Source organism: Mustela nigripes, chromosome 1, assembly GCF_022355385.1.
Source record: "Mustela nigripes isolate SB6536 chromosome 1, MUSNIG.SB6536, whole genome shotgun sequence".
Taxonomy (NCBI): Eukaryota; Metazoa; Chordata; class Mammalia; order Carnivora; family Mustelidae; genus Mustela; species Mustela nigripes.
In genome coordinates, this window is record NC_081557.1 from 151,060,958 (window position 1) to 151,086,785 (window position 25,828).

General features: G+C 36.7%; 1 protein-coding gene and 1 pseudogene across 6 annotated transcripts in view; both read left to right on the plus strand.

The window, feature by feature from the left end:
- Window positions 1-25,828, plus strand: part of PTPN13 (protein tyrosine phosphatase non-receptor type 13) — a 204,549-nt gene that overhangs the window by 156,943 nt on the left and 21,778 nt on the right. For 3 of the 6 annotated variants that reach the window (XM_059375355.1, XM_059375390.1, XM_059375380.1), the window contains 17 exons: window positions 1,240-1,703; window positions 2,776-2,922; window positions 4,136-4,229; window positions 4,844-4,929; window positions 5,586-5,745; window positions 7,121-7,335; window positions 7,452-7,550; window positions 10,286-10,650; window positions 11,605-11,788; window positions 13,069-13,227; window positions 13,763-13,934; window positions 14,032-14,242; window positions 17,750-17,817; window positions 20,952-21,013; window positions 23,591-23,684; window positions 24,799-24,936; window positions 25,035-25,123. In XM_059375355.1, coding sequence (XP_059231338.1) covers window positions 1,240-1,703; window positions 2,776-2,922; window positions 4,136-4,229; window positions 4,844-4,929; window positions 5,586-5,745; window positions 7,121-7,335; window positions 7,452-7,550; window positions 10,286-10,650; window positions 11,605-11,788; window positions 13,069-13,227; window positions 13,763-13,934; window positions 14,032-14,242; window positions 17,750-17,817; window positions 20,952-21,013; window positions 23,591-23,684; window positions 24,799-24,936; window positions 25,035-25,123 — 2,807 coding nt within the window. The remainder of the gene's footprint in view (window positions 1-1,239; window positions 1,704-2,775; window positions 2,923-4,135; window positions 4,230-4,843; window positions 4,930-5,585; window positions 5,746-7,120; window positions 7,336-7,451; window positions 7,551-10,285; window positions 10,651-11,604; window positions 11,789-13,068; window positions 13,228-13,762; window positions 13,935-14,031; window positions 14,243-17,749; window positions 17,818-20,951; window positions 21,014-23,590; window positions 23,685-24,798; window positions 24,937-25,034; window positions 25,124-25,828) is intronic. The other 3 variants (XM_059375364.1, XM_059375400.1, XM_059375373.1) reach the window with 2 other exon arrangements.
- LOC132009062 (U4 spliceosomal RNA) lies at window positions 17,253-17,371 on the plus strand (annotated as a pseudogene).

Below are 25,828 nucleotides of genomic sequence, written 5' to 3' on the forward strand. Positions count from 1 at the left end.
TTGGGGGGGAAAAAATACTGCCTCTTGTGTACACACACACACACACTTTTTTTTTAATCTTCATATCAGTTTGCAAGTTGCATACTCCATATTCTAAACATCCATGAATATACACTTTTCATGTGGTGATCTATTTCATGTCATGGGTGCATCAAAATGTAATGTTTTTCTTTTATTGTATATCCAGGTTAGCTATAATTCTTTTATAAATGTGGTTTTCAACAAACACACTTGTATATACACCACTGGAATATGTACATATTCCTAGAGGTTAGACCCTTAGAAGTAGATTGCATATGCCCATTTGAATTTTCGACAAGTGCTATCTATTGCCCAAGTTTTATTAATGTTTAGTCAGCCATGTACATTTGACAGTGCTCTCCTCACACCAATAGTGGTGTGAGAAATTATCAGTCATTCTCATTTACATCAGCCACAGAGCTAGAAAAATGCACATCCCTGAGCAAGATGAGAATATCTTTTCATATACTTGTGTTTTGTATTTCACTCTGAATTTCCAGTCTACATTCCATACCCTTGTTGTACAGGAGTTTTACATCTCTTTCTTGCTTTTAGAAACTCTTTGTTAGGGATAATTGATTATTTTTTGTTATTTTTGCAAACATTTTCTCTCCAGTTGCTCATTCCTCTTTTAAATTTCCCTTGGTTTCACTTGCTCACAAAGAACTTTTAATTTTTTATAAATTTACAACTGTAATTTTTTTTCCTGAAATCTTTTATTTGTGTCTTACTTAGGAAAGCTGTAGGTGGCTCTTGATAAGAACCACATATATAAGGCATTTGGGGTTGCCTTGATAATTATTTGGAGTCTAAAAAATGCAGTCTGGAAGGACAATATAAAATAAGTAAATAAATAACCATTAAATAAGGAGCAAGGAGTTTTGATGACTCAGATTATTTCTAGTTAGGGAATCAAAGTCTTCATAGAGGAGACTGACTTGACATAGGTATTGGAGAATGGAAAGGGGGAGTTAAGGCAAGGGGGGTATGCATTTCATAGAAGATGCAACAGAAATGACCAGAAGAAGAGGCAAAGAAAATAACACCTGCGGTATTTGTCAGGTCCTTATTTTGGCTCCAGGCCCCAGATCAGGTGTTATGAATACGTTACGCTGTGTAAAATCCTTTCACAATCATTAAGAAACCCTGTACGAGTATGTGAGCACAGGTATGTGTGTCACTAACCTGTTATTCCCCTTGATGGATTTTGACTTCTAGTGCCTTCTACTCCTGTGCACATGGCCAATGGCATGAAAAACTATATGAAGAAACCTTCCTACATGCAAGACAGTGCTATAGATTCTTCTGAGGATCACCGCTGGCCACAGGGTACCCCAAGGCATGTCTCAGAGAGCTCTTTTGGGCTGTCTGGGGGTCTGCGGGAAGGAAGCCTGAGTTCTCAGGATTCCAGGACTGAAAGTGCCAGCTTGTCCCAGAGCCAGGTCAATGGTTTCTTTGCCAGCCCTGCAGGTGACCGAACCTGGCAGGAAACACAGCGCGGCAGCCCTTCCCCTTCAGTGATATCCAAAACCACTGAGAAGAAGAGGACTGCTACGGATAGTAACCGAGGCAAAACAAAAAAACCAGGCATTTCTGATGCAACAGATTACTCTGACCGTGGAGATTCAGACATGGATGAAGCTACTTATTCGAGCAGTCAGGATCATCAAACACCAAAAAAGGCATAGTTTAATTTGAATCTCTGGGTTTGTTGTTGTTTTCTTTTCTTTCTTTTTTTTTTTTTCATTGAATAAAACAAACAACAGCAAATATATTACAGAGGAGAATAACCTACTATAAACGGCTTACCTTATTCTGGAAAAGAGGAATAGTTTATGTCCTCTGTTACTAACTGCTACTGCATTTGATGCTAACTTTCAGACAATTTAGCAGCTTTGAATACTAACTCTAAAATGGCTATGATATTGGATATACTTGCAACCTGGAAGTTGGGAAAGGAATGAATAATCAGATTATGATTATTTTCTACAGGTTGTTTGTCTCTTGCATACTTAATGTTTTTATCAATAAGAATTTAATATCTGGAATATTACGAACTGTTCTTAAACAGTTCGTGTAATGGGCAGTTGACTATGTGGATAGCCTAAATTCTTCTAAAGTTCTGAACATATGAAAATAATAAGAACAACAACATACAGAATTGCTCATTTCCTAGAAATGATGTAAATGTAAACTCACATTCACAAGCGGATTCAGAAAAGAAACTTAAGCTTTTGATTCATGGAGGAATCAACATTCCGCATAAGAGGGTTATGCCCTTACAAATGGGGCTTAGCTGTTGTGCCGCTGTTTATACTGGATTTGTATAATGTAACCAAAGTAAGCATGAAGCCCCTTCATCTTAGAGGTCCCAGTTGAAAGCTGCTGCTTGATATATATTGATTTTTAAGGAAATAGAAATACTTTCTGAATGTGAAAGCATAAAAAACATTGGACAAGGATTATGTAAAAGCCAGGTTTGAGCTGGATTCTGGGCTTCACTCTGCCTTATCTAGCTGTTTGACCTGAAGCAAGCCCTTTAATCTCTAGACCTCAATTTCCTCAACCATAAAATATAAAGGCATTGGATTAGATGATCTCTGAGATGTCTTCCAGCCCTCATGATCTTTGAATTTAGTCTATCCCTTAATATCTTGCTTTCCTTAAGTTTTCCAAAAACCATATATTGATCTTCCAGTAGTAATTCATTTTGACTCTAACAAGAAATCCTTTTGTTTGTTTTTCTTTGTTAAGGAATCTTCCTCCTCAATGAATACATCCAACAAAATGAATTTTAAAACTTTTCCTTCATCACCTCCTAAACCTGGAGATATCTTTGAGGTTGAACTGGCTAAAAATGATAACAGCTTGGGGATAAGTGTCACGGTACTGTTTGACAAGGTTTTCAAATGTTTTCTCTTCTCCATTTCCAGCAACCTATTGTATGCCAACTTATTTATTTTGCTTCTGAAGGGAAACATGTCAAATAATTTCCCAAATTACAAATTGAAATTTTATCTTAAAACTTTTTTAAAAAGCTGTGTGCTAGTGACTTTTCCTGTGGTTTAAAAGAAATTAGACAAATCCTACTTACTTAAACTACATAGATTTCATAATGCTTAATCTGAACACAAGACTAAGAAAATATAAAATTAATAAGTATGTTTTACATACATTTGACACTTCTACATGAACATCGGGTAACGCACTTTAACCTACATCATAAATTCTAATGTGTATTTACATGCCCTTTCTCCCCATAATATATCCTAATTGTAAACATGACTAGTATATTAAAATTAGAGGCTCCCAAGGAACATATGTACTTTTATAGTCTTTAAATATAAGCATAGGCTACTTGATGAAAATACTTTAGAATTCTAGTCTATTAATTCTAAATTGTTTATTTATTTATCTTTATGACATTTAAAGGATATTGTTAGTTAGGAAAAGCCATTTCAAAACATGGTAGAAATAGCACTATTAACGTATATAAGTCAAAAAGAAAACCTAATTTTCAAGCACTTTTAAAAATATTGTAACTCTTTACCTCTTGCCCTTGACTTCTTTAGAATTTTATTATCTTCCTGTTGTGAAGGGAACTAAAACCTGTGCATTCACAAGAAATGAGAATCTACTCATTAAGTCTCATTTACAGTGTAACAACACTAACCTATCAAAGCCTTTTAAAATTAAAAAAAAAAAGTTCCTTGACTTATAGATTTGCAAGTTGCAGTTTACCAAAAATGATCTGAAGTAAATTACTCTATATGCTGTTTTTTTCTGACAGTCATGTTCTCATATTAATTTTGCATAGATGGATTTTGCTTTCTGCTTGCTCGTAATGCATGAGAGAGACTTAAAAAGGGAGAGCAATTCATATACTCAAGACCCAGCATGTTGTTTTCTGAGTAAAGAGTTTTTCTAAAGAGTAACTGCTTTACATTTGGAAAACCTGGCTAGAAATATTCTTGGGTTTTGAATTAATTGCATGTGCTGATGTGCTGATGCTTTGGCTGAGGAACTGAATGCTTTCTAGGTCTCAGATTTGAAAGATGGAGTGTGAAATTATCCATATGACAAAATGTTATTTTATTTGTCTTTTTCCACTTAGGGAGGTGTGAATACCAGTGTCAGACATGGTGGCATTTATGTGAAAGCTGTTATTCCCAAGGGAGCCGCTGAGTCCGATGGTAGAATTCACAAAGGTAGAGTGTCTGTGTGTGTACAGGAATTATACATAGGATTATCACTTCAACAAATAAATAAGAAATTAGAAAGTTGATAGAGACTTCAAATATTCATAATATAAAATAAAAACATGTGCAATTATTTTAAGACTTAAGTGTTAAAAAACTCCCTGATGTCATTCTAAAAACTCTTCTTTTCAGCCTATTCTCTAGTATCAGAAAATATCTTGACAGTGTTTTATTTTGTGTTTTGTACTTTTGAAGAAGCAAATTGCCAGAAAATGGGAAAGGAATAGTGCCTTTGTAAAAACACTGACGTCTACATTTTTAATAAAAACTAACTAGGTTAGTTTCTTCCAATCTCTCTACATTTGTAGTCAGTTTATCTTTTTCCATGATTTAAATTGATTCTATAATACATACAATAATATCTTGTTCAAAATTGTATTTAAGATTAGTCATAGAATTTGGAAAGTAGATATGTATTAAAGAGACTCTGTGACTTGAGTTTGTCCAGAATTTCTCAGTCTCTCCTCAAATAAATTAATATAAAACAATAGCACAAGATATTAAAAAGCATATAGAATCTTTATCTTATATTGCTTTTTTCAAAATTACCTCTTAATTTATAGGTGATCGGGTCCTTGCTGTCAATGGAGTTAGTCTGGAAGGAGCTACCCACAAGCAGGCTGTGGAAACGCTGAGAAATACCGGACAAGTAATAATAGCTCATTATACCAACCTTTTAAGATATGTTAGAATCACATAATAATGTGTGAATAATATCTGTCTCGCTTATGTCTCCAAATTTGTTAGTCAAGAAACCAAGCCTGATTCCTGTAAATGTTCTGGTATTTTCTTTTCCTTCAAATTGGGAAGCAAGTATTATGACAGAGATTTTTCTAGCCCTATTATTACCAGATATGACAGGAGAAATGGTGGGGATTGCATTTTTAAAATTTTTGTAAACATCTACAAATACCTAGTGATCTTCATTTCTAGTCATTTTTCAGCCAAAGGCTAAATTTTTTTTCTGAAGTTTACCAAATTATTTTTAATGGTCTGTATATTATAGTGGTAATTTTATTCTAGTGCCCAAATTTTCTATAACATGTTTATGTTCATTCTAGAAGACAATTTTTTTTTTTTAAGAAAAAGCGAGAGAAGGGCAGAGGGAAAGAGAAAAAAAAACCTTGATTTTGAAATTTTCAATCCCTTGCTTTGTTTCTTCATTTTTTTTTTCTTCCTCTACCTATATTTTGGTGGACTGAGTAGTTACCGTACATGATTTTATACCAACAACTATACCAAAAAAAAATTATCTACTTTCTTATAATTCTTCTTAGTTAATGAAGTGCTATTTCATTTGTCCAGGTGGTTCACCTGTTATTAGAAAAGGGGCAGTCTCCAGCATCCAAAGAACGTGTCCCCCTGTCCCCACAGTGTACCCTTCCAGATCCAGATGCCCAAGGTCAAGCCCCAGAAAAAACGAAGAAAATGACTCATATCAAAGACTACAGCTTTGTCACTGAAGGTCAGGCCTTGAGAGACTGTCATCTCACCTTTAACTTCTTACTGACTTACTCAAAATTTAATTTTTATATATTGGATCATAATTCATGGCTGAGTTTTCTCTAATTACTCTTGTCAACTGTAAATAATCTGATGGAGCACTATAGCAATTTTTTTTAAGACACCTATGTGCACCTCTTAGAGTTTGAAAGACCTTGGTTAATGAAGTCATACATAAGACAAATTATGGCCACCTAATAGTGCTTTCAATAGTGTAAAATTCAAATGAAATTTTCAAAGGAAAAAATAAATACAAATAATTGCCGAGAATGGCTTTAAATCCATATGAAACCTTGACTCTTAACATTTTCTATATTTTGCTTTAATTTTATGAATCTGTCAAGCTAACCCTAGGCAGAAATTCGCCTCATAGTTGCCAGATAGTGGTCTTTCTTAAAAATTTTGCAAGCCCCTTGGACATAACACTGCTTGGTAGGAAAATAAGAAAATTAAGAATGATGTAGCCTTTCGTAAGGCTAAAAGTGTTCATAATACAAAAGTATCCTTTATTCTGAGATTCCATTTATCTCATTTTTAGGGGCATAGATGTCCTTTACTTTATAAATGATGGTGGTGGTATATAGTCATTGTTGTCTTTTATTTTAAATCCTTCTTTGATTGCCAAATGTTAGTACCTCTGAATTAGTCACAAATATAAGGAGAAAAATTAGCCCAACCTGTATTATTTTATCTCATTATGAAAAGAAAATTAGCATACTCACTTTATCTTACTACCTGGTATTCTTTATTTTTTCCATCACTCCTTCTTTAAATGTGTTTTTTCATTCTTTACTGGTTATTATTCTTTCAGCTTATTTTGTTGATGAGAATTTCTTCAAAATGCTCTTGCAGCTTACTAGAGTAAAGTATGCCTCACTAAAACATTAGAATAGCCACTTACTTTCCTCTACCCTTCTCTAACATTTGTTTTGCTCTTCTTACTATCTCTCTCCCATTATGTACCCAAATTTTCCTCATTCCTCTCCTTTCCCAGATTTTTCTCTCTTTTTTTATGTTATTCTACAGTCTTTTAAAATACATGGGATTGAAACGATTTTATTTTCAGAACCTTAATATCAAAACCCTCTCCTGTTCAAGTAGCTTAGTTCATTCAGCTTAGTTTATTAAGTTTTCTTAACAAAAAAGAGTGTGAGGTAGGATTTGAATATAGAATAAAAGCACAGTAAGTGCCTATAAAGCTGTAAATTTTCTGAGAAAATGGGCTTTTTTAAGATGTGTCTTAAAGTATATTTGTGTGTGTGTATTTTAATATGTTCATCTCAAGATAGCATGTTAAGAATATTTAAGTTTTTTGTATCTTTTTTTTCTCTCTCCAGAGAATACGTTTGAAGTAAAATTGTTTAAAAATAGCTCAGGTCTAGGATTCAGTTTTTCTCGAGAAGACAGTCTGATTCCTGAACAAATGAATGCCAGCCTAGTAAGGGTTAAAAAGCTCTTTCCTGGACAGCCAGCAGCAGAAAGTGGAAAAATTGATGTGGGAGATGTTATCTTGAAAGTGAATGGAGCCTCTTTGAAAGGACTGTCGCAGCAGGTGAGCCTCCAGATGTTAAATGTAGCACTTCTAATAATGAGATGGATTGGCCTTTCATAATGATTTCATAATTTTGGCTGAACTGTATCTTTGTTTCTCATTCATGGTACCCCTAGGAAGTCATATCTGCTCTCAGGGGTACATCCCCAGAAGTATCCTTGCTGCTCTGTAGACCTTCACCTGGTGTGCTACCGGAAATTGACCCTGCTCTTTTGGTGAGACCTGTGAAAAGTCTGTATTTTTATAGAATAGCAGTTGAGTGATTAATTCAGCTACAGTGGTTTCATCATTGATTGATGGCTCCTGGGTTTCATCCTACCTTATTCTTTAGCTAGGAGTCATGAAGCCTCTGAGTGCATTCTGCATTTGTAATATAAAGTAATTCAGTTCACTTTCCTTTCTCTCCTTTCCCCTTCTTGAATTCTAGAATTGTAGGAGTTTGTTTTCTAAGCGTAATTAGGAAAAGATACAAAATAATGGTTACAAAACCCTTTTGTCCGGGGCGCCTGAGTGGCTCAGTGAGTTAAAGCCTCTGCCTTCTGCGCAGGTCATGATCTCAAGGTCCTGGGATCAAGCCCCACATCAGGCTCTCTGCTCAGAAGGGAGCCTGCTTCCCCGTCTCTCTCTCTGCCTGCTTCTCTGCCTACTTGTGATCTCTGTCTGTCAAATAAATAAATAAAATCTTTAAAAAAAAAAAAACCCTTTTGTTCATTTCTTCATTGAACCAAACTGGAAAGCATAATTCTTATTCTGAGCTAGTTTAGATAAAAATGAAAATTATTTAATCGTTTCTGCCTTTAGGGTCGCCTGGGTGGCTCAGTCAGTTAAGCATCTGCCTTCGGCTCAGGTCATGATCCCAGGGTCCTGGGATTGAGCCCCGCATCGGGTTCTCTGCTAAGCAGGAGGCCTGCTTCTCCCTCTCCCACTCCCCCTTCTTGTATTCCCTCTCTATGTCTCTCTCTGTCAAATAAGTGAATAAAATCTTAAAAAAAAAAAAAAGAATTTATGCCTTTATTTTTAATTCCAGAAATTATAGAGTAAGCAATATGTTTGTCTATTTCCCTTTCTTATGTCAAGGAAACAGTTAAAGGATCCAAAATCTATTCTGATGGTTATTTATAAATTACATGCTGATAGGTAGGAAACCATACTTAGATGAATAGTAATACAACTGAAGAAAGACAGATTTTTGTCCTGTCTACTTAAAAGAGTATTCCATTAATAATAAACATGACTCCTGGATATGAAAGGCAGGAATGTCTAGCCCCAGAAATCTTGGCTTTTATATCAGAGAGGTGGGTAGTATTAGGACATTACTAGGAAAGCATCATTTCTGAAGGTGTATTTTAAACAGCATTTTATGAGAATTTCATTGATTTTGGCACCAGATAAGAACTGAGTGGAACTCTCTTAATGAGTGTTAAAATTGATACAACCCTTCCAGAAAGCAATCTGGAAATATTAACAAGGCCTTTAAGAACATCCTATGTGCTGATTATTAAAGAGACAATTGCACGGAGGGGCATCTGGGTGGCTCAGCTGAGCAGCTACCTTGGGCTCATGTCATGATCCCAGGGTCCTGGGATCCAGCCCCATGTCAGGCTTCCTGCCTAGCAGGAAGCCTAGCAGGAAGCCTGATTCTTCCTCTCCTTCCTGCTTGTGCTCTCTGTTGCTATCTCTGTCTCTCTCTCTCTCTCTCTCTCAAATAAATAAATAAAATCTTTTTAAAAATGGAAAATTATAAGGAAATAACGAGAAACTGGGGTGGAAATGTACATACAAAGAATCTCTGGATTTCTGTTAATAGTAAAAAGTTAGCAACAATTCCGTATGAAATAATTCTGAAATAAATGTAAGACATAGCCACTGTGGGATCATTACACAGTTTTATGCAGTTTTTTTCAAAGCATGTGTAAGGACTTCAGAAAGCACTCATGATAGAAACCTAAATTTGAAAGTAATTTACAGGGGTGCCTGGCTATTTCAGTCAGTGGAGCATGCAACCCTTGACCTCAGGGTCCTGAGTTTGAGCCCCACGTTAGATAGAGAGAGTACTTAAAAATAAAATCCTAAAAAAAAAAATTTTTTTAAAAGGATACAAATTATAAAATATAGTATAAGTCATGTAATATTAAGAGTTGGGTTTTTTTTTTTTAAGATTTTATTTATTTATTTGACACAGAGAGAGAGGTCACAAGTAGGCAGAGAGGCAGGCACAGAGAGAGAAGGGGAAGCAGGCTCCCCACCAAGCAGAGAGCCCGATGTGGGCTTCGATCTCTGGACTCTGAGATCATGACCTGAGCCAAAAGCAGAGGCTTAACCCACTGAGCCATGCAGGCGCCCAACAGTTATTTTTATATATGATATTTATATATGGTTTTGCTCTCCTATGAGCATAAATTACCTTTATTATCAAAATATAAGTGAATATTTTAATAGAAAGTGCTGTTCAACATGTTTCTTTTCATATAAGTGTTCTTTTTTTTAAGATTTTGTTTTTTAAAGATTTTATTTGTCAGAGAGAAAGAGCAAGAGATCAGGCACAAGCAGAGAGAACAGTAGGCAGAGACAGAAGCAGGCTCCCTACTGAGCGAGCACCCCCACCCACCCACCCCCGCCACCCAATGCAGAACCCGATCCCAGAACCCTGGGATCATGACCTGAGCTGAAGGCAGCCACTAAACTGACTGAGCCACCCAGACATCTCCTTTTTAAGATTTTATTTATTTATTTGGGTGAGAGAGAGCGTGCATGGGCAGAGGGAGGGGCAAAAGCAGACTCCCCTCTGGGTCAGGAGCCCAACTCAGATCTCCATTCCTAGATCCCCAGATCACAACCTGAGCCGAAGTCAGATGCTTAACTGACTGAGCCACCTAGGCGCCCCTCAATTAAGTGTTCTGAAGTTAATATAAGGCATCAAACTCTTTCTTTTTCACTGTGTGCATCACAGACGCCACTGCACTCTCCAGCACAAGTGCTCCCAAACAACACGAAAGATTCTTCTCAACCAGCATGTGTGGAGCAGGGCACCAGCTCAGATGAAAATGAGATATACGACACAAGCAAGAAATCATGCACATCCCCATCCAGAAGAGACAGTTATAGTGACAGTAGTGGGAGCGGAGAAGAGGACTTGGTGAAAGCTCCAGCCAAAATACCGAATATGAGCTGGAGTTCATCTTTGCATCAGACTCTTAACAACATGGTATCCCAGGCACAAAGTCAACATGAAGCATCTAAAAGTCAAGAAGATACCATTTGTACCATGTTTTACTACCCTCAGAAAACACCCAATAAACCAGAAGGCGAGGACAGGTATTGTCAATATTATGGGTCACACTCAGAGCAACTGGTTATTGTGAGTAATGGGAGCAGCAACCTGCATTTCTCTAAGGATGAAATACGTCTGTGTGTGAATGAGCTTCACAGTGATCAGGCAGATGATGACTGTATTAGGTATCTAGTTACTGTGCCTGATGGTGTTAGTTAGCAAACCAATAAGCTCTTTAGCCTTTTAACCTGAGACTTGCTGATCTCTTGAGCATATATCTCAAAATCGGGAAAGTTGTTTGCATTTCATCATCATTCATATTACTTAAAGAGAAGAGACCTATTTAGATAGTGATGGACAGGAGAGTAGGGAATACAAATATAAACAGAAGTGGTTGGGAGGGAAGAGACATAGAGTTTAAGAAGGTCGGATATAAAACTGCAGAAGGTGGGGAAAGATGATTGAAAGAACAAAGGCAAGAAGAAAGACTACATTTATACCTCTAACAGTTACTCACACATTTTATTGTTTGGCTACATCTTTGTGTATATATCCCATTGCAACCATATTTGTTGAAGTTCTTAGGTGTTTGGGGGTTTTTTCCCCACTGTATCATCAAAAATAACTACCGAAATGAGACTTGCATTCTTTTCTTATTTTTTTTTTCCTTACTCTGCTGAAACACACATTGGGCTTCTGATAACATTAGCTTCAGCCTTGAATTAACAACTAGGAATCAAAAGTATATTTACTTGACCTGTCTTAGTAATTTATGCAGCTTAAAGAGCTTCATAATACCCAGACAGAGAATAAAAATTGGTAATGTTAGCATATAACAAATATAAAATAAATTCATAGTCCAGAGGCAGGCAAAAATCCAGAGTCAGGATCACAACCAAATGCAGCCATGAATATTTGTTAAGCATATTCTGTGTGTGGCACAAACTTACTATATTAGATTGAAATGTATTTGAAAATAGTCTTGCTTCTTTGTGTAGCAATCCGCCTTCCCCTCTACCATCGGACATGACTCTTGGACGAAGCTATCAACCCCAAGCAGAATCTGCTTGCACTAATTCAATGGATAAATATCATATATATCACATTTCTGAACCAGCTAGACAAGAAAACTTGACATCTCTGAAAAATGACTTGGAAAACCACTTTGAAGACTTTGAGCTGGTGAGTTGTTTCCTCTGTATTAAGAAAACTCTATATTTTCTCAAGTAAGGATTAAATGAAATATATGTAGAGCACCTAAAATAGTGTCTATTTCCCAAATTCTGATGAGTTGCCTATTTAATTTTTAATCAACTTTGAATGTAATTTTTTTCTTATCCACACTTTTGTGTGTGCCCAAATGGAATCCTTTACATTGCACTAATAGCCCTAGGACTTCTAACCCTTACATTCAGTTTGGAAGCCAAATTTCCAAGAATAATATCCTTTACATTGATTGAAATCAGCCTTTTTCAATATTGTTTTTATTATCCAAGTAATAAATATTTGTTATAGGAAAATTTAAAAACAAAGAAAAAATGATTAAAATCACTGATAATCTCACCACCTAAATATTTTGGAATTAATCTCTCCAGATACTTGGTTTGCGTGTGTGTGTGTATGCATGTGTGACATCTATATCTTCAGTTTCATCTTCAGCAGTAGAAAATAATCTTTTCTCAGAGAGAAGAAAATCTTTGAATGATTTCCTTTAGAAAAGCTATAAGTGGGGGCGCCTGGGTGGCTCAGTGGGTTAAAGCCTCTGCCTTCGGCTCTGGTCACGATTGATGTGGGATCGAGCCCCACATCAGGCTCTCTGCTTAGCAGGGAGCCTGCTTCCTCCTCTCTCTCTGCCTGCTTCTCTGCCTGCTTGTGATCTCCGTCTGTCAAATAAATAAATAAAATCTTTAAAAAAAAAAAAAAGAAGAAAAGAAAAGCTATAAGCAACCTTCATATCTTATTCAAAATCTTTTTTTAGAGATTTTTTTAAATTATTTTTTATTTTAAAAAATTTATTTTAAATTTTTTTTAATTATTTATGCAATTAAATGAAGCTGTAATATTTAGTCACCCAAAGGCTTCATGTTTTTACAAGAAAACCTTTTCTTTTATGACACTTGGTATCTATCTTGACTGTTTAGAAATATATGAAGAATTTTTCTGAACCTTCCACGGAAAATGTGTTCTTTGATCATCAAAGTATAACCACTAATGAATATGAGTCCTTGTTATCCTGAAAATACAAAAATTGAAGCATGAGGAGGTTTTGTCTCCACTGTCTTTAGACAAATACATAGTACTGTACCTAAACCCAACTTTAAATGGGGATACATTCTATCTAGAATCAGATAGACTTAGCTTCTTGACTGGGTTAAGCTCAGTAACCTTTTAAAGTTTACTTTAAACTCTGTGTTGATGGGCAAAAATAGACAACCTGAAGAGTCACTGTTTTCTTTCCTTAGGAAGTAGAACTCCTCATTACCCTAATTAAATCAGAAAAAGGAAGCCTGGGTTTTACAGTAACCAAAGGCAATCAGAGTATTGGTTGTTATGTTCATGATGTCATTCAAGATCCAGCCAAAAGTGACGGAAGGCTCAGACCTGGGGACCGGCTTATAAAGGTGAGACGTTACCAGAATGGATTTGTACAGATATAGCCAAAAACTAAGCCAAGGCTGGAGAAGGAAGAATAAGAGGGTTGAGTTCATGTAACACTCCATTTATTGTTTGGTTTATACTTCCCATCTCCACTTCTTAATGATAAAGCCTTATATAGTTAACAGTTTCTTACAGTTGAATGTAAGAATACTTACAGTTCCTTTTTAATTAGGAAGGAATGTTTACAGTTCCTTTTTAATTAGGAAGTCCCTCTAATCTCAGTTAAAGCATTAAATAAGCTATCTTGGGTATCAGGGACAGAAAGTTTCTTAAACTACTATGAGGATAAATTTCCTATATTTGCAAAATAATGATGCATTTGTATTTTACATTATTACTTTGCGTGTAATTATTTGATCATTGTATTTATGATTTCCACAATAAAGGGAATTCGCCATAAATTGGAGACCACTCTCTTACTGACTAATATAGGTAGGGCGATTACTATATTTCCATAGCAACTTCTAATCCTGTTTTGCCTATTTCTCATTTTTGTAGGTTAATGATACGGATGTTACAAACATGACTCACACAGATGCAGTGAATCTGCTCCGAGCAGCACCCAAGACAGTCAGATTAGTTCTAGGACGAGTTCTGGAATTACCCAGGATGCCAGTGCTGCCTCATTTGCTCCCTGACATCACATTAACATGCAACAAGGAGGAGTTGGGTAATGCACATTCAAGCTTTGTGTGGGGTGATTTTCTTGGCTAGGTTAAAATAGTACTCTTAAGACTAAGGAAACCAATATTTTCTATTCCCTGAAGGTTTTTCCCTATCTGGAGGTCATGACAGCCTTCATCAAGTGATATATATTAGTGATATTAACCCGAGGTCAGTTGCAGCCATTGAGGGTAACCTCCAGCTGTTGGACATCATCCACTATGTGAATGGAGTCAGCACACAAGGAATGACCTTGGAAGAAGCTAATAGAGCGTTAGACATCTCACTTCCTTCAGTGGTGCTAAAAGCAACAAGGTACTCTGCAATTACTTGTGGGTTTTGTGTGTTTGCACAAGTGCCAGGCTGTTAATTACACTTAGGCTATTTTAAAAAGCTACTCCTAAATTAGTAACTCACAGCTAAACTGGCAAGAATTAATAAAGTTAGAACAGACTTTTTTTTTTTTTAACATTTTTTATTTATTTAAGTAATCTCTACACCTGACTTGGGGCTCGAACTCACAACCCCAAGATCAAGAGTCACATGCCCTTCCAACTGAACCATCCAGGCACCCCCAGAATAGATTTGCCGATAGGAGATTCCAAGAGCACGTTAAGTGGATTAGTGTTTGGTTACGTGTTTGCAGTTGCTAAGAGGGTGGTTACCATTGTCATCAGGATGTTTTCAGTTTTAAGTAAACAGGAAAAATACAACTTAACTTGGTTTAAACAGTAAAGGTTTTATATGATTTTTTTAAAAGTCCAAAGATGAGCTGGTCGTTAGGTAAAATTTGATCCGGGCTCCAGTTCCATTTTTTGCTGTTTTAAGTTATTCTTCCTTTTCTGTGTTTCCTTCATGATTGTTAAATGTCTGTGTCAGTTTCATGTCTCATACCTATATACTGCACTATCCAGAACAATCTTCTGACAAGTCTCCCCAGTAACTATGATAAAGCAAGGACTGTCTGCTGATTGCCATAGACCTAAATGCTGGTCCCTGAACTGAGGCAAAGAGATTGATTGGCCTAGACCAGTCCTGGCCCATTCCTGGAGCTGCGGCAAAGTCAGTCCTACCCAAACCTCATGTCTACAACCATTGGGGCATAGAATTATCACTTTCACTACACCTTATAACAATTTCACATTATAAAAAGTGCTAATAGGCACTTTCCTTTCACTTAATAATAGAAATAAATTAGAAAAAAAATGTATGTATTCATTTCAAACTCCTACAAATATAGTGGCTTAAATAATAGAAGTTTATTATCTTAATAGTTCTAGAAGCAGAAATACAAAGTGGGTTTCACTGGGCAAAAATCAAGTTGCTATCAGGGCCGCATTCCCTCTGTAGTCTCTAGAAGAAAATCCATTTTCTTGCCTTTTCTACCTTCAAGAGATTCCCTGTATCCCTTGGATCATGGCTTTCTTCCATCTTCAAAGCAAACAGTCACAGCACTCTCCTTCTGTTGTCACATCTCTTTCTCTGACTCTGCCTTTCCTTCTTATTTCACTTATAAGGACCTCTATGATCACACTGGGCCCACCCAAATCGTACAAGATAATCTCCCCACCTTTGATCCTTAATGTACATCTGCAATATCCCTTCTACCGTTATGTAAGGTAACATATTCACAGGTTTGGAGGTTTAGAATGTAGACATCTTTGTGGGACTGTTATTCTGCCTACCACAATGTATATACAACCAGGCTTTCTGGATTACAGATTTATGTTACATTTTTATCTGTGATACATGGTGAGTTTTACATAGTATGTCTTTCAATATACAAGAACTTTCAATAATTAAATCATGTGATCATAAACATTTGTCCCTTCTCAAACTTTAAATTAGACTGTGTACTTTAATTCTTTAAATGTAATCCCTTATCTCATTCCCTCCTATATTTCTAAAAATTTGATTGGCTTGCATTTATTTTCATAGATGTAGCTAAATGCTAATTAGTGGAGGAGGAAAGTGTTCAAACAACCTGGAAAATATTTTTGTGAAAATTAGCATCTCCTCTAACCATAGATCTAGCCGAATTTTTTGGCTTCAAAATCCATTGAGTACCCTTTACCCCAGCCCTAAAATCACTTTCTTTTGCCTTTCTGCTTTTATCTTCACTGTAGTCACTACAGTTACAGTGGTGCTAGCCACAATTACTTTCCCCTTCTTTCTTCGTCCAGCTTTCTCCACTACTGTATACATATCTGTCCTCTTGAGAGTCCAAGGGGTAGCTATAATGGAGGGATAGAGATTTGTCTGTGTGTCACGAACGGTACAGGGTCTGTCGTCTTACCTGACTTGCAAGCTAATAAACCACCCAGTTACTGTTTCTTGGGTGCTGGTAGAAGGTATGAAACTCCTGGGATCAGAGACAAAATTTTTTTTTTTTTTAATTTATTTGACAGACAGAGATCACAAGTAGGCCGAGAGGCAGGCAGAGAGAGAGGAAGGGAAGTAGGCTCCCTGCTGAGCAGAGAGCCCGATGTGGGGCTCGATCCCAGGACCCTGGGATCATGACCTAAGCTGAAGGCAGAGGCTTTAACCCACTGAGCCACCCAGGTGCCCCAAGACAAAATATTTTTTGAGTAACCACCATGAGCAGCATGGGCGTGGTATCAGTGTCAATTCCACACACCTTCTAAGTCTCCCAAATATGGCACATGTGGGCCCAGTGGATTCCTGAACATGTAGTGGGTCGTATCATTGAATACCACGAGGAGAAGAGAGAACCTGCCCCTTTATGTCACCCTGTAAGAAAACCTGCTTTTTATTTGGAGAGAGAGGCTGCCTCCTACCTCAAGCTTTCTCACTACAAACACAGCCTTGAGAGTTGGCCCAGATAAAAAGCAGTCAGGGCCTTGCACTCCTAGGGTACCAAGGAAGAACATACAGAACCCAAATTGCTTCTCCCAGCACTGTATACTTTAGTCAGACTCTCTTTTCTCTCAAGTACTAGCAATGAGAAGATAGCATACTAGTCCTCTGTTTCCAAGGTGCTGTCTTTTTGACAGATTTTCACATTGGGTGGTACTATCCTTCTTACGATCCTTTGAACATATATATTTTGTCTAGGTTTCACTTTAAATAATTTTTTAAAAAACACGTATCAAGGGCCTCAGATATATGAAACGTAATGATCACTACTATAATTCCTAAGTTATCTTTGAACTATCGCCTGAGTATAGTGAACTATAATTAGATCAGAATATTACAAATGTTTTAACGAGAGGGGAAATGTGGTAATGTGTTAAACTGAGACCTAGAAAAAGATCATGTAAAGAAGTGATTCTTAATCTTTTTTCAGTCAAGAATATCTCTCTCCAGCTTTGCCTAGTGGCAGTATCGTAGCCAATGAGGTTTATCCGAGGCGCGATTATTGCTAAAAGAATATCTCTCTCCAGAGAATACGTAAATATAAATTGATAGAGATTTGTCTGCAGTTTCAAGGGTGCCCAGTCCTCCCTCTGAAGCCCATCTAAAATAAAATTCCTGGGGGTGCTTGGATGGCTCAGTGGGTTGGGCCTCTGTTTTCAGCTCAGTTCATGATCCCAGGGTCCTGGGATCAAGCCCCACATTGGACTCTCTGCTCCACGGAGAGCCTGCTTCCTCCTCTCTCTGCCTGCCTCTCTGCCTACTTGTGATCTGTCAAATAAATAAATAAAATTTTAAAAAATAATAATAATAATAATAATAAATAAATAAATAAATAAATAAAATTCCTGAAGCTCAATAGTTATCAGATGGTTCAAAGAGTATTTAAATAAATATATTAATCTGGAATTGCCTTTTCTTTCTTTCTTTTTTTTTTTAATAACACAGAGATGGTCATCCAGTAGTCCCAAGTTCTAAGAGGTCTGCCTTTTCAACTCAGTCAACAAAAGCCAATGGTAAGGATACATTTGTTTTATGACACAAGTAGTTATGCAAAGATAAATTTTTTTTTCCCAAAAGCAAGTTTGAAGACTATCACTACAATGTTTTTATTGCCCTTCCAGAGTAGAGTTTTTTCAGGATCTCTCTAAGTGCAAAAAATTACATTTAAATTAAAACATTGAAATAGTAGAGCAGCTTGGACCATGGGATTTAGGGCCAAAATAGACCTGAATATATAAGTTCTATGTGACCTTCATGAGTTACTTGATCCCTATCTAAGCCTCTATTTCCTATCAGTAAAATAAGAATATTAATAGTAGCTATCTTATAAGTTTATAATGAAGGATAAATAGAATAATAATATGTGAAATGCTTATCATAATAATTGTCACATAATAATTTATTCAGACAATTATTGAATCTCTTCATTGTGCCAGGTGTTGGTGTGGACACTGTGAATAAGGCAACAAATATACAAAGTATCTGCCTTACATTTTAGCATAATAATAGAAATTGTAGTGTTAGTAATTGTGGCAGTCACTAACATAAATTTAATGCTTACCCTGGACTAAGCATTCTTTTAATTGCTTTAGTCCTCACAACAACTCTGTGAGAATAGTGTTACTATAGTCCTCCATTAATAAAAGGGGAAACTGGGACAGAGAAGTCTGACAACTCGCCCAAGCTCACAGAGTTAATAAATAAAATAATAAGTAAATAGTAATAATAAGTAAATAATAAGTAATAATAAGTAAAGCCAGAATTTAAACCTGGGGTGTCTGATTCCTTGCTCTCTTTTACATAATTGGGCTCAGTAAGTGTAGCTTTTAAATGCTAGTGTTAATATAATAATAAGAATGATAGACACAGGGGAATGTGAAATTAATGTATTTGAAATGTGAATTCAGTACTTCATGCAGAAGTAAACTTTTAGGTTATCAGGCAGTAGTATCTAAATACCAAAAGGATCTCACTACTGCAGTTCTGATTTATCTGCTAAATACTAAAGTACAACTCTTCGCCTCCTGGTCTGTTATCTTGAATGCCTTAGGGATCCTTACTACTCTCTATTAGTTCCAGTTCACATTAGAGTCGTACTACATCATAGAAAAGTCAGGAGAGCATTTCCTAGCAAGCTCTGGGTCATCTGTAACTAAAGAGAGCTGTGCCCTGCCACCCCCCTCCTTGTAGAATTTACCCAGAATTCTCTGATTTGACTTCCACAAAACTGATTTCTTTATGAGTTCTGAAAATCATATAGTTATCAATAATAGGTACCCTCTTGTAGTGATGAGAATATAAAATGGTATAGCCATTTTATAAAACAGACAATTTCTTAAAAATTTAAACATGGGCCTCCCATATGACCCAGCCATTCCACTCCTCTCTTTGTTTACTCAAGAGAAAAGAAAGCATATATCCAGACCCAGAAAACTGTCCATGAATGTTTTAGCAGCTTCCTTGGTAAAAATCAAAATCACAAACCACTCAAATGTCCAAAAACTATTGAATGAATGAATGAACCAATATATCCAAACAACAGTATACTATGTATACTAGTATACTACCTAGTAATAAAAATGGCCTGTTGAGACATATAGAAACACAATCAAAATAACCTCAAAATAAGACCCTGGAATGAAAGAAACCAGACAGAAAAGAGTTGATACTATATTATTCCATTTATTCAAAATTATAGAAAATACAAATTATAATGACAAAGCAGATTAGTAGTTGCTTGGAGACAAAGAAGGTGAGGGGCAGTTAGGGGAACAGGAGGGAGAGATTGCAAATAATAAACTGTTGTGTTTTGTACTATTCCGGGGTGATTTTTTGAACCAGTAGTCTATTATTGATGCATTCTTTCAGTATTTTTCCTGGAAGTTTAATAATGTATTGTATCTCCTGGAAATGATATTAAAATGCATTCTGAGCTCTTCATAACATCATCCACATGATTATAGAAATTTATCCCTACAAGTTTCATGTCAACCTTCATCTTTCTAGGTGAATTTTTTCTTTCTTTTTTTTTTTTTTTTTTTTAAGATTCATTTATTCATTTGACTGAGTGCACATACAAGTCGGGGCAGGGACAGAGGGAGAGATTCTCAAGCTGAGTCCCCACTGAGCGCAGAGCCCCACACTGAGCTTGACCTCACCACCCATGAGATCATGAGCTGAGCCAAAATCACCAGTCTGCCACTTAACCCACTGAGCCACCCACATGCCCCTCTAGGTAGAATTACTTTCAGGTCATTCTCAAATAGAAGTCCTTGAATAAAGTTATTTGTATTTTTTTCTTTTCTATTTTTTTTCCTTTTTAACTTTTCCAAACTCTACTATATCTTTCAGAAAATCTCTTAAAAATATAATTTAATGAAGCAAATGATTTTTAAATATGACTTTTTAACTGTAAGAAAAATCATTTCATTTTAGTATATGTATTGAATCTTCGTGCTAATGGCTAAGAGTTAAAATTAACATTTGGCTTAGACATACGTTAAAAGTTCTAGTTAGTTGTATCTATAACTTACTTTACTGTGTTAAATTGATTGCCTTTATGAAATGATATACATGGCTTGCTACCTTCCCTTAAGTAGTAAAGTGAGCATATGTCACATAACAATGTGTTATGTCTCCCATTCAGTCGGGATAATTTACATTCAGTGTCTCAAACTAAAACTATTCAGCCCAAACTGAGCTATCGTGCAAACTATAGTATTTTCTTTCAAGAAATTAGCTTTTTCCTTGGGATAAACCCTTTTGTAATTTTTGATACCTTGTAGTTGGTTTTAAATCACTTTGTATTATGACCTCTTCTGATACACTAATAAAAATAAGAATATGCACAGAAGGGCACCTGGGTGGCTCAGTGAGTTAAGCCTCTGCCTTCGGCTCAGGTCATGATCTCAGGGTCCTGGGATAGAGTCTCGCATTGGGCTCTCTGCTCAGTGGGGAGCCTGCTTCCTCCTCTCTCTCTGCCTGCCTCTCTGCTTACTGTAACCTCTCTCTGTGTCAAATAAATAAATAAAATCTTTTTTAAAAAAATAAGAATATGCACAGAAATGTGGGTTTTCTTTCACTTCTTTGATGTCCCACTTGTGGTTCCAGCTGGCTCTTCCCTGACTTTCTGCGTTGTCCCTTCCAGGTCATCACCCTGTGGAGTCTTGCTGCAAACCTGTCCTCACTCCTAGTAATTCATTCTCCAAGGTAAGGAAAAGGCTGCCTTCTCTGTGTCATACTTCCTTAGCTATGTAACAAACTTGTTTGTCTCGAACCAAACTGATTTCACATTTGAATATTTGTCTTTTTTAGATACATGTTGTGAAAGTTGGAATCTATTTTAGTGAGTTCATGGCCTTGCTAAAGAAAGCACACAGTGAAAAGCCCCCACACAAGTAACCCTCCAATATTTGGCACATGTTTAGGTCTTGTATAAGCTAATTACTTGTACGGATAGCTTTAGCGCTGGGATTTTTTTTTTATTAATGTGCACAATTCTTTTGGTTGTGTCTTACTCCCCAGGAGAGAAGAACATAATTAAGAGCAGAACTGGTCCTTTGGGTTAATGTTGACCAGCAGTGACTCTCAAATGACAGTTCTATACTGCTAGTACAGATGGCACTGACAGAAGATATAGGCTTATTTGCTTTTTAAAAGACATGGGAAATGCTTTACTGCATAATCAAATGTAAGAACTTAATTATTTAAGATTAGTGCAGAAAAATCTGGAGGTGGTTTAACAAAACTGCTTTAATACGTAACTAAATTCCACTTCGAGCTTTTTCTTTAAGGCCTTACATATACCCATTTGTTTGGTTAGCATTTCTTTTTAAGATTTTCTTCTGGCATGTAATGTACATTCTAAAATGATCCCAGCTGGGTCTTCATTTTGTGGAATTGTTTAATCCCACACACATCCCATACAGTCTGTTCTGAACCCCACTATCTGAAAGTCTTTCCCTGTAAGATCCAGAGCTGAGGCATTGGTCCCCTAGGAATCTGAAAATCCTATCATCTCAACAAGACTTCTGGGTAAGAGCTGGATTTAGTATAGTATAGAAGGTCAAAATTCTATGTCTTTGAGAAGAATCAATGAAACAAGATGGGATTGGGAGGGAGACAAACCATAAGTGACTCTTAATCTCACAAAACAAACTGAGGGTTGCTGGGGGGAGGGGGGTTGGGAGAAGGAGGGTGGGGTTATGGACATTGGGGAGGGTATGTGCTTTGGTGAGTGCTATGAACCTGGCGATTCACAGACCTGTACCCCTGGGGATAAAAATATATGTTTATAAAAAATAAAAAATTTAAAAAAAAATTCTATGTCTTTCAGCTCACTGGTCTAGCAAATCCTGAAAAGATATTGTAGTAGAAGAATTATTAGGCAGAAATGATTGGGACACAAAAATAATTGAGATAGAGCAACACCCACTATTCTCTGTTCAAAAGGTCTGCAATTACACACAGCTGGACCACCTGAATTTTCGTGCATTTCTAGTGTTAGTCATGCTGTATGATGTTCATTTTCTTTTTAATTATCAGCATGTTGTTGAAAGGGATGGGGAGAATTTCTGTTTAAATTATATAAAACCCTTAAAAACTAGGACCTTTGTTATTCATGGTTGCAAACATTTTTTGTTGGCGTTCAAATATTCCAGGAAGTTGTTCAAACAATGTTCTGTCCTTGATGCTAATATCTGTACTATGAATTTCTCATAACGATTAAAGTTTCACAATCCAGTAAAACTTGACATTATATAAACAGTAGTTATAAAGAAACAATCCTGTTGCATCTACCATTTCTACTTTTGTCTTGATGAAAAGAGCAAGATTTTCAGAGCAAACCATCTTTTATTTATGTATATCTATTTTAATTTATTCTAGCCATTAATGATGCATTTTTGCTCAAATCAGTTTTCTTTCAATAGGCCATGTACCATGAAGTGTTCACAATTTACCATGGAATTAGAAAGTTATGTTCTATTCAATAAATATAGTTATGCACCCATTGTTACTTTTCTTAAATTGAGATGAGATTTAGACTAGCTTTGAAAGTCTTTATACCCAGCAGTTGACCAGAATGCTAACCTAGAGTCTGTCCAAGTCACAGCTTCACTAATACTTAAAAGATGATTTTTGTTAAGATTTTATTTATTTATTTGACAGAAAGAGAGATCACAAGTGGACAGAGAGGCAGGCAGAGAGTTCGGGGGAAGCAGGCTCCCCACTGAGCAGAGAGCCCGATGCGGGGCTTGATCCCAGGACCCTGAGATCATGACCCAAGCCAAAGGCAGAGACCCAACCCACTGAGCCACCCAGGCGCCCCTAAAAGACAGTTTTTTTCCCTTTCTCTCAACTTCTAAGTTTAGTGATCCTATAAAACTTTACTAAAAAGTTATATGAAAGATAAGTCCCATAAAATATGTCTTAAAAAAAAGATTTCTGCAGTCAAACAGATTTAGGAAATACTACGTAGTAAAGTTTTCTTTGGCAACTCAAAATTTGGAATAGTAAACATTGTGAGAATTCTTGGCATAAAAATAATGATTTCATGTAATGTGTAATCTGTTTCCGGAGATTTTCGGTGATGGATAGTCCCATCCTCTTTGTACATTCCATTGTACCAATGTTTCCTAGAAACACTGACCTATGATGGGTAGATAAAAAATGGATTTTATACTAAGAAAGAGGGAGAGAAGGACATGGTGGTAATCTACAGTCCCTCCCTAATCCTGGAAATTAGTAAAATATAAACTAATGATTTGCTCTGGTTTCATACCTTAGGTTAATGGGGAAGAAATAACTGAAGTTTTGTACCCTGAAGGAAAATGCTCTACTTACCAAATGAAGGGATCCGCAAACTTGATTCTCTCCAAAGGTAGTTTTCCACATCAATCATCCAGTTACTCTAAATGCCCTAATAATTCAGGTAATAAAGAAATATTAGCTATTGGGAATACATGCTTCTGTAGTGTAAAAAGGAAGGACTGTTGTTCAAAGAAATAAAAGAACAATGTAAAATTATTGTTAGTGGCATTACTATACAAAGGTCCTGTACTCATTCTCATCTATAATATTAAAAAAAATTTTTTTTCAAGATTTTTATTTATTTATTTATTTGATAGACAGAGATCACAAGTAGGCAGAAGGCAAACAGAGAGAGATGGGAAAGCAGGCTCCCCACTGAGCAGAGAGCCTGATGTGGGGCTCTATCCCAGGACCCTGAGATCATGACCTGAGCCGAAGGCAGAGGCCTAAACCACTGAGCCACCCAGGCGCCCCTTAAAAATATTTTTAAATGTTAGAAAAGACAGCTGTTTTTGTTTGATAGTGTTACTTATATTCCTTGAAACAGCAATTCACCTAATAATTTAGAAAATGTTTCTTGAGTATGTTTGGGCTGCTCTCTTATATCCTTAATCTTTGTAAATTTTATTTCTTTTTTTTTTTAAGAGAGAGCATGTGCGCAAGAGCACACATGGCAGTGGGAGGGGATGGGCAGAGAGAGAGGGAGTGAGAGAATCTTAAGCAGGCTCCACCCCCAACACAGTATGGGACGTTGGGGCTCCATCTCATGACCCCGATATCTTGACCTGAGCCAACAACCAAGAGTTGGATCCTTAACCATCTGACCCATCCAGGCACTCTTGTATATCCTTTGTAACATAACTTCTTTAGCTGAGTTTCTTTCATAAATTAATAATTTGGTATTAATTTAGGAAAATAAGCATTAGGTTATTGCTTCACAGACATAGATTTTGATTTATTCTTTTTAAGTTGTATTTGTGTGGTCTTTCGTCATGGCAGCCAGCGTCGTGCTGGGACTAGAAATGACTAGATTCCACGAGTGTAAACTGCTTTTCCTTTCCTGGCTGCTTTTCAAAGGCGAGGCTTAAAATCCAAAAGACGTACTATCCTTGATTTGACACAGTGTCTATTTCTCATGTCAGTATTTTTATAATAAAATCTCTTATGAATTCCTGTTTTCCAAGAATCTAATGTACCAGAAGATGATATCTATGATGATCCTCAAGAAGCTGAAGTCATTCAGTCTCTGCTGGATGTTGTGGATGAGGAAGCCCAGAATCTTTTAAACCAAAATAACGCAGCAGGAGACGCCTGTGTTCCAGGTAAATGAACCAGAGGGAAGAAGTTGGTATACTAAGGAATACAAAAAGGCCTCTGGGGAGCATTTTAATTCTTTTTGGCCCATTTATTTCTCTCCCAGGTTCGTTGAAAACCAATGGGAAGTTATCTGAAGAGAGAGCAGAAGACACAGACTGTGACGGTTCACCGTTACCTGAAGATTTTACGGAGGTAAGGATAATACCTAGATAAACACTCTAGGATGCTGTATCTTGTTAGAATTATGTATCTCCCTATTGAAAGCTTGCTTTCTCTGCTGAGGCCTTCCTTCTGCCTCCCCCGCCTCCACCATTTCCGATTTCCCAGCACTGCTCACCCCCTGCCCTGACCCTGGCATTCACAGGTTTATATTTATCTGTCTTGTTCCCGTAGACATTTGAGTTTGCAGCCTGTGGTCGTGTGCTTGGACTGCCATCGCAAAATACCACCGACTGGGTGGCTTAACGTACAGAAATTCATTTCTCACAATTTTGGAGACTGGAAGTCCAAGATCAATGTGCCAGCAGGGTTGGTTTCTGATGAGACCTCTCTCTTTGGCTTGCAGATGGTCAGCTTTTCATTATGTCCTCACATGGCCTCTGTGTGCACTCCTGGTATTTCTTCCTTTTCTTACAAGGGCAATAGTCCTGTTGGATTGGTGCCCCATCCTTATGACCTCATTCAGCCTTAATTACCGCCATAAAGACCCTATCTCCAAACATTGTCACATTGGGAGTAGGGCTTCAACCTCTGAATTCTGGGGGAATCACAATTCAGACCATAACAAAGTCTTTGCTTTAACCAGTTATAAAATGTGTGATTAAGTAAAATTTCATTCACAATAGTTTAAAACAAAACAAAACAAAAAAAACTATAAGCATAAATTCAACCTAAAAT